The sequence below is a fragment of the Monodon monoceros genome, unplaced genomic scaffold (assembly GCF_005190385.1).
Source record: "Monodon monoceros isolate NGI ecotype Baffin Bay Population unplaced genomic scaffold, NGI_Narwhal_1 Super_Scaffold_12, whole genome shotgun sequence".
Classification (NCBI taxonomy): Eukaryota; Metazoa; Chordata; class Mammalia; order Artiodactyla; family Monodontidae; genus Monodon; species Monodon monoceros.
In genome coordinates, this window is record NW_021703768.1 from 111,710,047 (window position 1) to 111,724,093 (window position 14,047).

The following is a 14,047-nucleotide window of genomic DNA, read 5'->3' on the forward strand; positions in this document are numbered from 1 at the left end:
CGTTAGTACCAACATTTGGTGCAGTGCTCCTGGTCTCTCCAGAAACTGACACTGAAAGAAGGCAGCAGACAATACCACATGTAAGTAGGATATATTAGTGCTGTAAGACTCAAATGTGGGTCTTATCTGTGCCATTCAATCCTATTTACGCCTTTGCCTCATTTAACCCAACAAACCAATTCCAGTACAGAAATGTTCACCACAATATTATTTCTGAACCAAAAATTGGAAACCATCTAAACATTCAAGAGGAAAATAGCTAAATAAATTATGTAGCTATTAAATGTTTTTAAAGAATATTAATGATAGGATCTGTTAGGTAAAAAGCAAGATACAAAACGCTATAGAGGTCAAATTCATTTAAAAATTGTTAACATACACATATGTGTGAATTATATACACATTTATAGACCAGTGGCTTGAGTGCCTCTGTAAGACACTGGCAGCATTTTAAATCAATGTACAGTCTGATGCTCCAAGTCAGAGGCTACTTGAGTGCAGCACTGGGGCATGGGTAGCAAAGACTGTGCCATCCGGAAGCACCCAAGAACCCCAGATCCACTAAGCGGGATGATCCTCCAGGATCGGGGGGCCTTCAACAGGGAGACAACAGGGAAGCTAGGATGCTACAAGTGCACATTGATTTAGCTGCTTTACTTTTCTTTGCACTCCTACTTTGCTACAGTTTTCAATAAACTTCAGTACATAACAGTAAACTAGACCTAAAGTAAGATCTAGAAATGTACGTGGAATTCATAGAAGCACAGTCCTATTGCTGAAAGGAATAAAAGCAAGCTAATCAGCTTACCTTCCTCCCAGACACAGCACTACCCATCTATCACCACCCAAATGAAGGACCCCATGCCATCATTAAAATGAAACACACTTATAAAATCATGGATTTATACCTTTGCCATTTATTTTTTAAAATCTTATTCAAAATATTAAATAATACAATTTCAGATATGAAAAAAATTACTGCAATAAAACAGTTCAGGTGTATTTCCACTCTGCTTCCCTTCCTTATTATAACAGTAAATTGTCCACCCAAGAGCAACAATGGACTGCCCTGCCTCTTCCACCTCTACACAAACCGCATGCCCACTGGCTCATCTGGGCTTTGTGAGTGGTGTTTAACATATATTAGGGGTTATGTTTTCTAAAAAGTTGTCGTGACACTTGTAAGAAGTCAACCAGGTTTCAAATCACATATTTACATATTGATCAACTCCTTATGATAGAAAGACAGGCTAAAATTAAATACAGTAAATCATTTCCAGTTTCTATTAAAAAAGAACAAGAAAACAAAACAAATACAGGGGGAGAAAGAGTTAGCATACACATATATCCTTCATGTATACAAACAACTTCATTCAGGTATAATTTTAATTTGAAAGACTTAGATACAATATTATTTAAGTGACATGGCCCCGAAAATTTATTCAAACTTACTATAAAAAAATAAACAAGTGAACAAATATGGTATAATTTTAAACTCTGCCCCTAGCTTGAACACTTGGAGAAACCCATGCTACAATCAGTTGCTAAGTAAAAGCAATTATTCACGTATTTAAAATTTTGTGACAATTTCTACCTCTAAATTTAATTCAGTAATTCAAACCAAAAAATGCTCTCTGTAACATTTTATTTATGTCCACTGCAAACTGCAGAGTCTCTACTGCAGAATTTCTAGACAAATTTATTAATGTGTTACTTAAAATTGTGGTCAGAATGAGCAATAATAAATTATGTATAAATTATCCAAAAATATCCAAAGCAATTTTCCTGGAAGAAAAAAATGTTACTTATATATAAAGCATTATTACATACATCCTTACATACATAGATACAATATGACAGCACAAAGAAATGTGTGCTTAAGAAACAGTATTTGGATGGCAGAAAGAGAATCTGAGTCAGCAGTATCAGATGTGTTAGAATTTAATTGTAAGTTTGGGATCTTTTAAAAGTAGCATTACTAACACTTCCAGAAAAAGAACAATAAAGAAATCTAAAACAATAAAAACAGGTAATGCTTAGCTCCACATTTTGGACACCTGATTGAATTCAACTCTAAAAATGTAGATAAAAAAATTATATACTCCTTGTTCATGAAACTTAACTTCCAAAGCACCAAGGCAAAATAAAGAGAGGCCCACCTCTCATTTAAGTACTAACTGCCAATGGCGAACATCTGCACAATATCATATAAAAAGTCAAGCAAATAAAATTACGTAATAAGCTAACGCAAATCACAGTGCTTTAAAATATATAATCATTGGTAATCTTCAGAGAAGGCATTGCCTCATTAACATTCTGGTCTAGACGATGATATTCCACTGTTTTCGAACAAAGACCATCACGCCATTTCCTGCTTTGAACCAGAAGGAAAATCTGGAATAAAACAAAATAAATCAGATATGCAAAAAAGAAAATAGAGGACATGCTAAAAGTTTTTTATAACAAGTGAAGTATCTCTCTCCTAGGTTCCCAAATACAAAAGTAAAATGTCAACAACAAAAGGGCTATTTTGTTTTCCATCTTGTAAACAAGGTGAGACAGTGCTTTTTAATTTTTAATGTACATAGGAATGCCTATTAAAGACTGATCCCTGGCATCTCTCTTCAGAGATGAGTTAGTAGATTGCAGTGGAGTCGAGGAACCTACCTGTTTAACAAGTCCCTTAGGTATTTATAATAGAGATGGTCCAACACTAAACACTGGAATAAAATATCACTGGCATTCAAAATTTTGTCCACCTACAAATATTTACAGAGCTAGTGACAGACCACTAAACCACAAATAACCAAAGGGTTTGTTTGCTTGTTTTCTGAGTCAAAACAACAAGCAAAATATTAGAATCACTGATTCTCAAAGCTGGAAGGCATTGTGAAATTCTCTGGTCCAGTTCTATCATTTCGCAAGTGAGAAAATCAAGGTCCCAAAGGGGAAGGTGGCTGCCAGGAATAACAAAGCAAGTTACAACAAAGTCAAGACTGAGAATTCCTGGCCAATAAGTATTAAAAAGGACATTGTGGGGCTTCCCTGGTGGCACAGTGGTTGAGAGTCCGCCTGCCGATGCAGGGGACACAGGTTTGTGCCCCGGTCCGGGAAGATCCCACATGCTGCAGAGCGGCTGGGCCCGTGAGCCATGGCCGCTGAGCCTGCGCGTCCGGAGCCTGTGCTCCATCTGCAACGGGAGAGGCAACAGTGAGAGGCCTGCGTACCGCAAAAAAAAAAAAAAAAAAAAAAAGAAAAAGGACATTGTGCTTGATCTCCCTTTAAATGTTTAAAAAGCTTAACTATTTAGCTCTGGGACTACACAGTGCCCAGATGAACCTTCACACTAAATTATCCATCCAGTCCTATTTATGCCTCCTCTGCTTCATGTAGTCCAACACACCAATTCCAGCACAGCAGTGTTCATCACAATATTATTTCTGAACCAAAAACTGAAAACCATCTAAATACTCAGCAGGAAAATAGCCAAATAAATTATGTAGCTATTAAATCATGTTTTTAAAGAATATTAATGATATGAAAAATGCTCATGATTTGTTAGGTAAAAGGGAAGATACAAAACTCTATATGAAATAATCAAATTCATTTAAAAATTAACATACACATATATGTCTGAACTATACACACATTTACAGACCAGAAATATACCAAAATGTTAATAATGCTCAGCTTTGGGTAGTAGCTTATATTTTCTTTTCTACACTTTTCTGTGTCCCTAAAAAAGACATGTAATACTTTAACAACCAGGGAAAAAAGTTATCAAAATATCATAAAGTTCAGTGCTTAATAAATTAGAAGTCTTAAATTAACAATCTCTCTCCACAAGCACTCCCAGTGAAGTAGCAATGCTAAGTTAAGATACAAAACCTTTTTTTAAAAAAATCACTGGGCTTTGGTTTTGCTCAATAAAAATATTTTGGCTTCTTTTTTCAGAAGCACATGTAGTAAAGCATTCTGTCTTTCATTTGTTAAAATACACCACAAATTTATAAACTGATATGAGACATCTTGATACTTTACCATCAATAGAAACCTGACCAAAAAAGAAAAAACCCTGAATCAGCAGAAGTATTAATAAGAAATATGACTGAGATTATAGAGGGCAACTAGAGGGGGTGAAAAATCCCAAACTTACCTTCCTTTTGTTGTGATATGTAATATAAACAATAGCAATACAAAAAGCAAAAATAATAAGATGGAAAAAGAAATGGCTATCTTCCTCTTCTATATTTGAGGGTGGGGTCTTAAAAGGTCTCACTGACTGTTCAATTTCCATATAGCTCCTGTTTTCTTCCAAGGCCTCATTGGACTCATCGTCCCGGGGGCTGGTGGTCCAGTCGTAGTCTGGTTCTCCATAATCTCCATTGTCCAGAGTGTCTTTGGCAGTGGACGGAGAACTATTCAGTGTAAGAAGATCCTCCTCCTCTATGCTAGGATCTTCATTGTTATCAGCTTCCTCTTGGGACAGAGAAGTAGTAGGCGAGGGATGAGGGGACAGAGATGCCACTCCACTTTTTTCTGTACTAGTTGTGTTAGGGAGAGTGGCATTGATTTGGGAAACAGGTTTGGTTTGGTTTTCATTTGTTAAAGCATCCATATTTGGAGTAGAAACATGTGACTTGAGTGCAGTCTGGCTCAGCGAATCAGCCTGTGATAGAGCTAAAATAAGTAAATAAAGAACATTAAACTGAAATCTTCAAATTTATCTCCACCAAGCTAGAAGCACATATACCTAAATTTTCCACTAAGCTAGGATCAGCCACCTGTCTTTCTGTTCTGGGGTTGGGGTAGAGTCTGGGTACTGAAGTCAGACCTCTGTGAAATGAAAACAGAGGGTACAAGCTCTGTGTGAACTTTGCCACTGTGACCTAAAGTCAAACCCCTCTCTATTCTTTCTTTTCTTTTTCTTACAGTGGCAGGCTATGTAATGCAGTAGGTCTCTTATGCTGCTTAAGTTGTTACTATCTGGCAAGGCAATTGTTATCTGATGAATATTTCATTTTTTACTTCAATTTATTTCATTTTAACTTTTTCATTTTTTATTTCATTTTAAATTCAATGCCCAAAATTGAGATATACATGTAATGCTGTCAGCAATTATACTGTATTTTCCTAGTCCGTTCACCCTTCTACTCCCTTAGCAGACCATTCACATTTCCTCTGTCCTCAAACTTCTAACACCTTCTCTGTTGTCCTCATTTTTAAAGGCTAACATCACTTCCTAACTTCTCTGAGAAAAATGAAGCCATCAGAAGAGAACTTCCATGTACTACCAGAACTCTAGGCTCATAAGTCCAGCTGCCTACCTGATATCTCCTCTTAGACATCTGTCATTCAAATTAACATGTTCAAAATGAATTCTGACTTTGGCTTCCAGGAAGATGGAGTAGATGTATTTTTCTCTATTCTTCCCACTAAAAACAAATTAAAACCCTGCATATTACATATAAAATAACATAAGATGACTCTGAAAGGTGGAAAGAATAAGGCAGAGTGGTTAGAGACCTGAGGACATGAGAAACAACCCAGTGGTGACTTTTCTGGATTTTCTTTTTACCTCACATATTCCAGACTTGAGCTGAAGAGCCCAGCAACCTGGAAACACCACAGGTGTGGACAAAAAGGGCCACCCAAAAAGCCTGCTCTCTTTTGCCAGGAGATCAGGAGAGAGGCAGCCTAGCAAGAAAGAAAACTTTTAGACAGTGACTGCTCTACTCCAAGCAAACAACACAGAAAAAACTGTGGCTCCAATCACACCTACACCAGCAAAGACCGAGTGGGGAGCCTAGATTTCCACCCTCACCAAGCTGTAATGAGGTGCCCCTTCCCCTCCACAATAGGGTGATGTCAGAGGAGGCCTAGTGAACAGTCAAGACTTTAACCATGGTCTAGCAGTAATGAGGCCACCCCCAACAATATGTCAGTGCAGACCATGAGGGGAGCCAAAACTCCCACCCCTGCCCAGAACTAACAGGACCACCACCACCCTTCAGGTGCCAACACAGATCAAGTGGAGACCCTAGATTTCTAGCTCTACCTGCCAGTAATGTGCACCAATCCCCACCTCCCCTGCCAGAGCAATGTCATAAAAAGCCAACTAAAAGAGAAAGTTTCAGACCAGAGTCTTAACAACACAAAGTACCACAATTTACCCCATACAAAATACATAATTTGAATAGCCCTTTAACTATTAAGGAAACTGAATTTTTAATTTTAAAACTCCCCAAAATCAAATCTCCTGGCCCAGATGGTTTCACTGGAGAATTCTACCAAATGTTTAATGAAGAATTAACACCAATTCTACACAATCTCTTCTAGAGACTTGCAGAGGAGGGAACACTTCACAATTCATGTTATGAAGCTAATATTATTATCCTGATACCAAAACCAAAGCCACTACAGAAAAAGAAAATTATAGACTGATATCTTTCATGAACAGAAATGCAAAAATCCTTAACAAAATATTAGCAAATAGAAATCAACTTTAGGACTTCCCTGGTGGCGCAGTGGTTAAGAATCCACCTACCAATGCGGGGGACATGGGTTGGAGCCCTGGCCCAGGAAGACCCCACATGCCGCGGAGCAACTAAGCCCGTGTGCCACAACTACTGAGCCCGCGTGCCTAGAGCCCGTGCTCCGCAACAAGAGAAGCCACCACAACGAGAAGCCCGCGCACCGCAACTAGAGAAAGCCCGCGTGCAACAACAAAGACCCAACACAGCCGAAAATAAAGAAATGAATAAATATTTTTTAAAAAGAAATCAACTTTAATATAAAGTTCTCTGGTTGCCTAGTGGTTAGGGTTTTCACTGCTGTGGCCCAAGTTCAATCTGTAGATGGGTAACTGAGATCCCACAAGCCACGCAGTGCAGCCAAAAAAAAAAAAAGAAAGAAATCTGCAATATATAAAAAGAATGATACTCCATGATCACTAAGGTTTATTCCATGGATGCAAGACTGGCTCAATACTCAAAAATCAAAGTAATCCACCATTTTAACAAGCTAAACGAACCTCAGCCTAAGTCTCACACCTTTTACAAAAATTAACTAAAAATGTATCACAAATTTAAATGTAAAACTACACAGATTTTTTTAAAGACGACTTAGGACAAAATCTTCAGAATCTAGGACTAGACAACAAATTCTTTGACCTGATACCAAAAATACATAAAAGGAAAAATTCATAAATTGAATTCCATCAAATTTTTTTAAATTTATTTATTTTATTTATTTATCTTTGGCTGCTTTGGGTCTTCGTTGCTGCACATGGGCTTTCTCTAGTTGCAGCAAGTGGGGGCTACTCTTCATTGTGGTAGAGTAGGGCTTCTCATTGCGGGCTTCTCATTGCGGTGGTTTCTCCTGTTGTGGAGCACGGGCTCTAGGCACACGGGCTTCAGTAGTTGTGGCACGCAGGCTCAGTAGCTGTGGCTCGCGGGCTCTAGAGCACAGGCTCAGTAGTTGTGGCACACGGGCTTACTTGCTCCGTGGCATGTGGGGTCTTCCCAGACCAGGGCTCGAACCCGTGTCCCCTGCATTGGCAGGCAGATTCGTAACCACTGCGCCACCAGGGAAGCCCAATTCCATCAAAACTTAAAAACTTTTTTCAGTGAAAGACCTTCCTGTGAGGATGAAAAGGCAAGCTACAAAATGGGAGAAATATTTGTAAGCCCCATACCCAACAAAGGCCTAGTATCTAGAATACATAAAGTGAAAAAGCAAACAATCCAATTAGAACATGGGCAAAAGACATAAAGAGACGTTTCACCAAAAAGAACATACAGATGGCAAATAAGCACATGAAAAGATGTTAACCATTAGGGAAATGCAAATTAAAACTTCAGTGAGAGGGCTTCCCTAGTGGCACAGTGGTTACGAATCTGTGGTCACGGAATCCGCCTGCCAGTGCAGGGGACACGGGTTCGAGCCCTGGCCCGGGAAGATCCCACATGCCGTGGAGCAACTAAGCCCGTGTGCCACAACTACTGAGCCTGAGCTCTAGAGCCCACAAGCCACAACTACTGAGCCCACATGCCACAACTACTGAAGCCTGTGCACCTACAGCCTGTGCTCCACAACAAGAGAAGCCACGACAATGAGAAGCCCGTGCACCTCAACAAAGAGTAGCCCCTGCTCACCCCAACTAGAGAAAGCCCGCACACAGCAACGAAGACCCAACACAGCCAATAATTAATTAATTAATTTTTTAAAAAAACCTCAATGAGATATCACTGCACACCTATCAGAATGGCTAAAATAAAAAATAATGACAATGCCAAATGTCAGCAAGGACGCAGAGAAACAAGATCACTCATATGTTGCTGCTGGTAATGTAAAATAGGACGACCATTCCAGAAAACAGCTTGGCAGTTTCTTAAAAAACTAAATGTGCAACTACCATGTGACCCAGCAGTTACAGTCCTGGGCATTTATCCCAGAGAAATGAAAACATGTTCACATAAAAATCTGTACATAAATGTTTATAGCAGCCTTATTCGTAATAGCCAAAAACTGGAAACAACCCAGATGTCCTTCAATGGATGAATGGTTAAACAAAGTGTAGTATCCATACCATGGAATATTACTCAGCAATTAAAAGGAACAAACTATAGACAAATGAAACAACTTAGAAGAATCTCCTGAGAATTATGCTAGGTGAAAAAAGCCAATCCCAAAAAGTTACATACCATATGATCCCATGTATCATATTCACAAAATGATAAAATTATAGAAATAAAAAAGATTAGTGGTTGCCAGGATTTCAGGAGGGAGTAGGGATAGGAAGAAAGTGAGGGTAACTATAAAAGAGCAACAGGAGAGATCCTTATGGTGATGGAAATGCTCTGTATCTTGATTGTATCGATATCAGTATCCTGGTTGTGATATTATACTACAGTTCTGCAGGATGTTATCACTGGGAAAAACTGGGTAAAGGGTACACAGAATTTCTGTATTTTATTTCTTACAACTGCAAGTGAATCTACAATTATTTCAGAATGAAAAGGTTAAAGAAATGCATTTTTTCTTCCCACTCCAAAAAGAAAAAACAAAGAAACAAAAACAAAAACTTGTTCTATCTATAGTCTCCCTCTCAGTTAATGGCAACTCCATTTTTCTGTTACTCAAGCCAAAAGCCTTGGAGTCATTATTTTAACACCCCACATCCAATCTGTTTCTCTGCCTTCAAAATATATGCAGAATTTGAAGAGTTTTCACCCCTCCATTGCTACTGCCTAGTCCAAGCCACCACAATCTCCCCTGGATTATTATGGTAGCCTTCTAAATGATCTGTATTCTTCTCCCTTAACCCCTAGTGTCCACTCTGAACATAACAGCCAGAGTCATCCCGTAAAAACTTAAGTTAAAATGACGTTACTCCTCTGCTTAAAACCATCTAGTAGCTCTCCATTTCCCTCAAGAGTGAAATTCAAAGTCTTTATAATAGCCTATAAGATCCTATATGATCTGGTCCCCATTATCTCAATGCTGTTATCTCCTACTAATCTTCCTAACTATTCTATCCCCACTGCCTACTTAACAGGTAGCAGGCATTCAATAAATATTTATTGAAAATGCTCAACTCTCACCACAAATCCTACACTGCTTCCCAAGTAGCGTTTCTGCACCTACTACACCCTCTGAAAAGCCTTTCTCATAGTTCTCAGCCAGGTAAGACCCCGCCACTCTTCTAAGGATATCTCCAACATCACCCTATTTGTTGCTGTAACTCCAATACCTAGCACCAAGTAGGAGCAGAATTAATAAATATTGTTCAAGGAGTAAAAATCTGGAAGTTGGGACTTCCCTAGCAGTCAGTGGTTAAGACTTGGCGCTTCCACTGCAGAGGTCAAGGGTTCGATCCCTAGTTGGGGAACTAAGATCCCACATGCCACAAAACACAGCCAAAAAACAAAAAAACACCTGGACGTTATATACAAGAAAACAAACTAGGACTTCATCTGAAACATTTGATGTAAATTAGATCAACCTCCTGGACTGCCACTCCTTCAAATGAAAGAGGTTGATCCAGTCAGCTATAAAGAGTATTCAGAACAAAGTGATAACTCTGACTTTATGGATTTGTTTGCGTTTATATATATATATATATATATATATATATATAAACTTTAGACTTTTACATATTGATATATGTTCCATTTCTACCCTTTCCTATTTGATATTACCTCTCTAGTTAAAACTTAACACTTTAAAAATTAAAAATTTTTAATTTAATTCTCTCCTACTGGTACCTTTTTAAAAACTGCCTTAAAATAAACTATATCAATATTTCTCGAACAAGAATGCAGAAGACCCTGAGAGTTCATTCACACACTGAATTCTGGGAAACAATGCCTTAAAAATTAAATACACATTAAATAAATTTAGGCAACATCTAGGAGCAATATGATGGTCAATGTAGAAAGCAGGCACTTTTGAAATGGCATGGCAAGACTAGGTCAGACGGTGAGCATCCAGTGATCCAAAATAACACTTACATTAACTTCTTTAAACTTTACCAAAACAAAAGCATCTGTAAAAAGTCTTACAGATTGCCAAGAATATACCCAAGCACTGAAATTTTAAGAAACCTAATATGGAACAAGTTTAAATAAATCTGATATGGAAACTTTCTAACTTCCTATGCTTATTTGAAGTTTGGAATGCAATATATTCTAGCTAGACTTTAATTTTCTTATTACAAGGGTAATTACTTTGAAATCACTTTACCATAAGGCATGCTTACAAAAAACATTTATATTACCCAAAGCTTTACACATGCTACACTGTACTACAATGGAGCTGCTTCCCTATTAAAAGCATACATGTTAGTTTTCATTTAAGTTATTTTCAATAGGGAATAATCTGAATTTAAAATTGATATATACAAAAACTTAATAAAAGAAAACCATTCCCTGAAATGTCCTAGTATAGTTGGAGCAATGTTTATGGGGCCTTAACAAATAAAAAAAAACAAGAGGACACCTTAATACTCCACACTCACCCTGCTTACCCACACATCAGAAAATTTTCAACCACCTCTTAAGAGAAAAAGTTGTTTTTGAAACTACAGTTACCAGCTACATATTCCCCAAACTGTATATCTTAAGCACTCCAGCAAGAAATATAAATGCTTAAATGTCAGTTTTTTCTTAGATGATTAAATGACCAAAACAACCATGCTACTTAGGAACTTTAGGAACAGGAGTATCTGCATCAACCAGAGAAATCCTCACTATATTTTATTAATGATGAAAGGGCCTTGGGAAAATGGGCCACAGTCCTTTCCCACAGAGTTACAAACACTTCGGGGAGGGTGGTCCAGGTGCCCTGCCCTCACGGCTGCTGGGGAAACCCAAGTAAGTAACCGCAGCACTGTAGTACAGGAATGTATGGCTAGACAGCCCCTGTTGGCAAATAAATGAACACTATCCCATTTATACTGTTTTTCATCTGAACTCAAACAAGATTTAGGCAGAAAAAGAAGGATCATGTCTTGGCCTGAAATAAAAACGGGACTACTAAACAAGATACTGCTTAATCATTGTAAATTCTTATTAGTGGATTTGTTCCCCCTAAGTCTCAGGCCCTGGTCTACAGGTTTCCTCTTTTCTCAATAAAGCCTTCAATATCTTGATTCACAATGCAACATTTCTAAGAAAAGGAATACTTAATCGTGCAGCACTATTTACAATAGCCAAGATATGGAAACAACCTAAGTGCCCATGGATCAATGAATGGATAAAGAAGTTGTGGTACACATACACAGTGGATTATCATTCAGCCACAAAAGAGAATGGAATCTTGCCATTTGCAACAACATGGATGGATCTTGAGGGCATTATGCTACGTGAAATACGTCAGTCAGAGAAAGACAGATATATGGTTTCATTTACATGTGGAATCTAAAAAACAAAACAAATAAAAACAAATTAAAAAGCTAAACTCATAAATACAGAGAACAGAATGGTGGTTGGCGGGGACGGGGGCAGGGTGGAGGTGAAGGGAATCAAAAGGTACAAACTTCCACTTATAAAATAAATAAGTCATGGGGATGCAATGTACAGCACGGTGACTATAGTTAATAATACTGTACTGCATGTCTGAAAGTTGCTAAGAGAGTAAATCTGACAAGTTCTCATTATAAGAAAAAAATGTCAACTATGTGTGGTGATGGATGGTAACTAGACTTAGTGTGCAATCACAGTGTATACAAACATCAAATCATTACGCTATACACCTGAAACTAATATGTCAATTATACCTCAATAAAAAATAAAAAAAGAAATACTTAAATCCTACAGATCCATTGAAATGAAGCAGGGTTGTCTGGTTAACCCAGGACACAGAGAAGGGGGACCATGTTTACAAAGAATCTCCCTTGTCCCAGAACTCCTCTTCTCCTCCCAAGCCCCTCAGGAGTCCAACGCCCCAGCATTCTGGCTCTTTACCAAGCCCCGGAACCTCCCAGTCCTCACAGATGCAACAATACTCAAAGATAGCTCTTTTCCTTTCACTTTCGCTCTCCAAATTATTCCATCGGCTCGGTCCGGTCAGTGCCCCTACCCACCTTCGTCTTTACCGCTGATCTCACCCGTTCTGGAAAGCCCCCGCCTTCCCTTGGCCCAGCTAAACCCCTGGGCACCCGCACCTGACCTTGGGACTCTCTCTAGACACCACACCTCTTACTCTCGGCTGTCTCCTCAGCACCTGTCCCCTCTGTGCTCTCTTCTAGACCCTCCTAACTCCCATCTCTGTAAAGAAAAAAAAGAAAAAAAAAACGTTGCATGCCATTCCAGTTCTACAAGAATCAAGCTATTAGCCACTGCAGTTGCCCACCTACAGTGGATCTGAGGGGAACTAAGGATGGAGAAAAACTGGATGAAGTATTCTGTTTTGGATACACGGGTCCTAGACAGGTAAGATGCATACCTAAGGAAGAATTTCAATAACCCCAGATTCTTGCGTCTTCCCACACAAAGTACTAAAATTATGATCTTCAGATGTCTGTTCTTTATGATGAGCAGTAATCTTTTGATGTTTGACTACATGTTTTTTTCCCAGCAAAAAATTCATCCATTAACCTGGCTCCTGCCTCACCTCTTCGAACAATTTCTCAGAACTGAGAAACTGGCTCCCCCCGCTACAGTCTTTAGTAAGACACTGAATAAACTCACAGTTCTTACAGTTGTGCGTTTTTGTTTGTAATCGACACCTCCAAGGGATCTTGGAGACCGCATCACCGCCATTCTCTGTGGCAACCCATTCTTCAAGACTCTCTAGACACCACCACCACTCCTCCCTCCCCGCCCATCTACACGCTCGCTGCCTGGGTCCCTGCAGCTCTCAACCCCACTTCTCAGGCCTCTTGGAGACCCCACCTCCATAGACCCCTTCAGACAGCCTACTCTCCCTCTTCGGGGCTGTAGAGACCCTGCCCCTCTAGACATCGCCACCTGCTCCGGACACTCGGAAGCGCCCGTTCCCTGGTCGGGCCCGTCTTGGCGTTCCGCGCCCGGGCCCTCCCCGTCTTCCCGCGACCTCCCTACCGCCACGCCCCATTTACCACTGGACGCAAGCAGAAGCGCCAAGACCAGCGGCAGCGCCAGCCCTCCGGGGACCTGGATGGCCGGCCTGGGCCGCAGTTTCGCTTGCTGGGCGCTCCTCATCCTCCTCAGCGTGGCGGCGGCCATAACGGTCTCGGCTGCGAGCCTGCGCGGTTGCTAGGCTCTACGTCATGACGTCAGACACTGCGTATGGCATCGCGGCCGTAGGCGTTTACGTCCCAACGTGATGACGTGTCAGCCTGGAGTGGGGTTCTGGGAGCCGGAAATGAGGGAGAGTGTTAGCGGGAATTGGGGCAAAGGGAAGCACCAGAAACTCGGCTGCAAGCTAAGGATGTATTGTGTAAGGTGTGAAGAGAGTCAGAACGAGCCCCTTCTTCCCACGTGATGAGCTAGTATCAGCTAATAACTTTTAGAACATTTTTAGAAGGAATATCCATCTGTGTAATAGACTGATCCCAAAAGAG

At 39.8% G+C, this 14,047-nt stretch overlaps 1 protein-coding gene across 1 annotated transcript; it reads right to left on the reverse strand.

Annotated features, from left to right (window-relative positions):
• Nucleotides 1–901: 901 nt before the first annotated feature.
• CUNH5orf15 (chromosome unknown C5orf15 homolog) lies at nt 902–13,749 on the reverse strand. The gene is made up of 3 exons (XM_029218763.1): nt 13,583–13,749; nt 4,157–4,680; nt 902–2,394 (listed from the first exon to the last, which is right to left on the reverse strand). The coding sequence occupies exons 1-3, from the start codon at nt 13,707–13,709 to the stop codon at nt 2,263–2,265; spliced, it is 783 nt and encodes a 260-aa protein (XP_029074596.1). The 5' UTR covers nt 13,710–13,749; the 3' UTR covers nt 902–2,262.
• Between the last annotated feature and the right edge of the window lie 298 nt (nt 13,750–14,047).

Coding starts and splice junctions, on each gene's coding strand:
- CUNH5orf15 (XM_029218763.1), bottom strand. CDS start 13,709: ATGGCCGCCGCCACGCTGAGGAGGATGAGGAGCGCCCAGCAAGCGAAA. Junction 4,681..13,582: donor GCTTCTGCTTGCGTCCAGTG/GTAAATGGGGCG, acceptor TACTTATTTTAG/CTCTATCACAGGCTGATTCG. Junction 2,395..4,156: donor CATATCACAACAAAAGGAAG/GTAAGTTTGGGA, acceptor GTTTTATTCCAG/ATTTTCCTTCTGGTTCAAAG.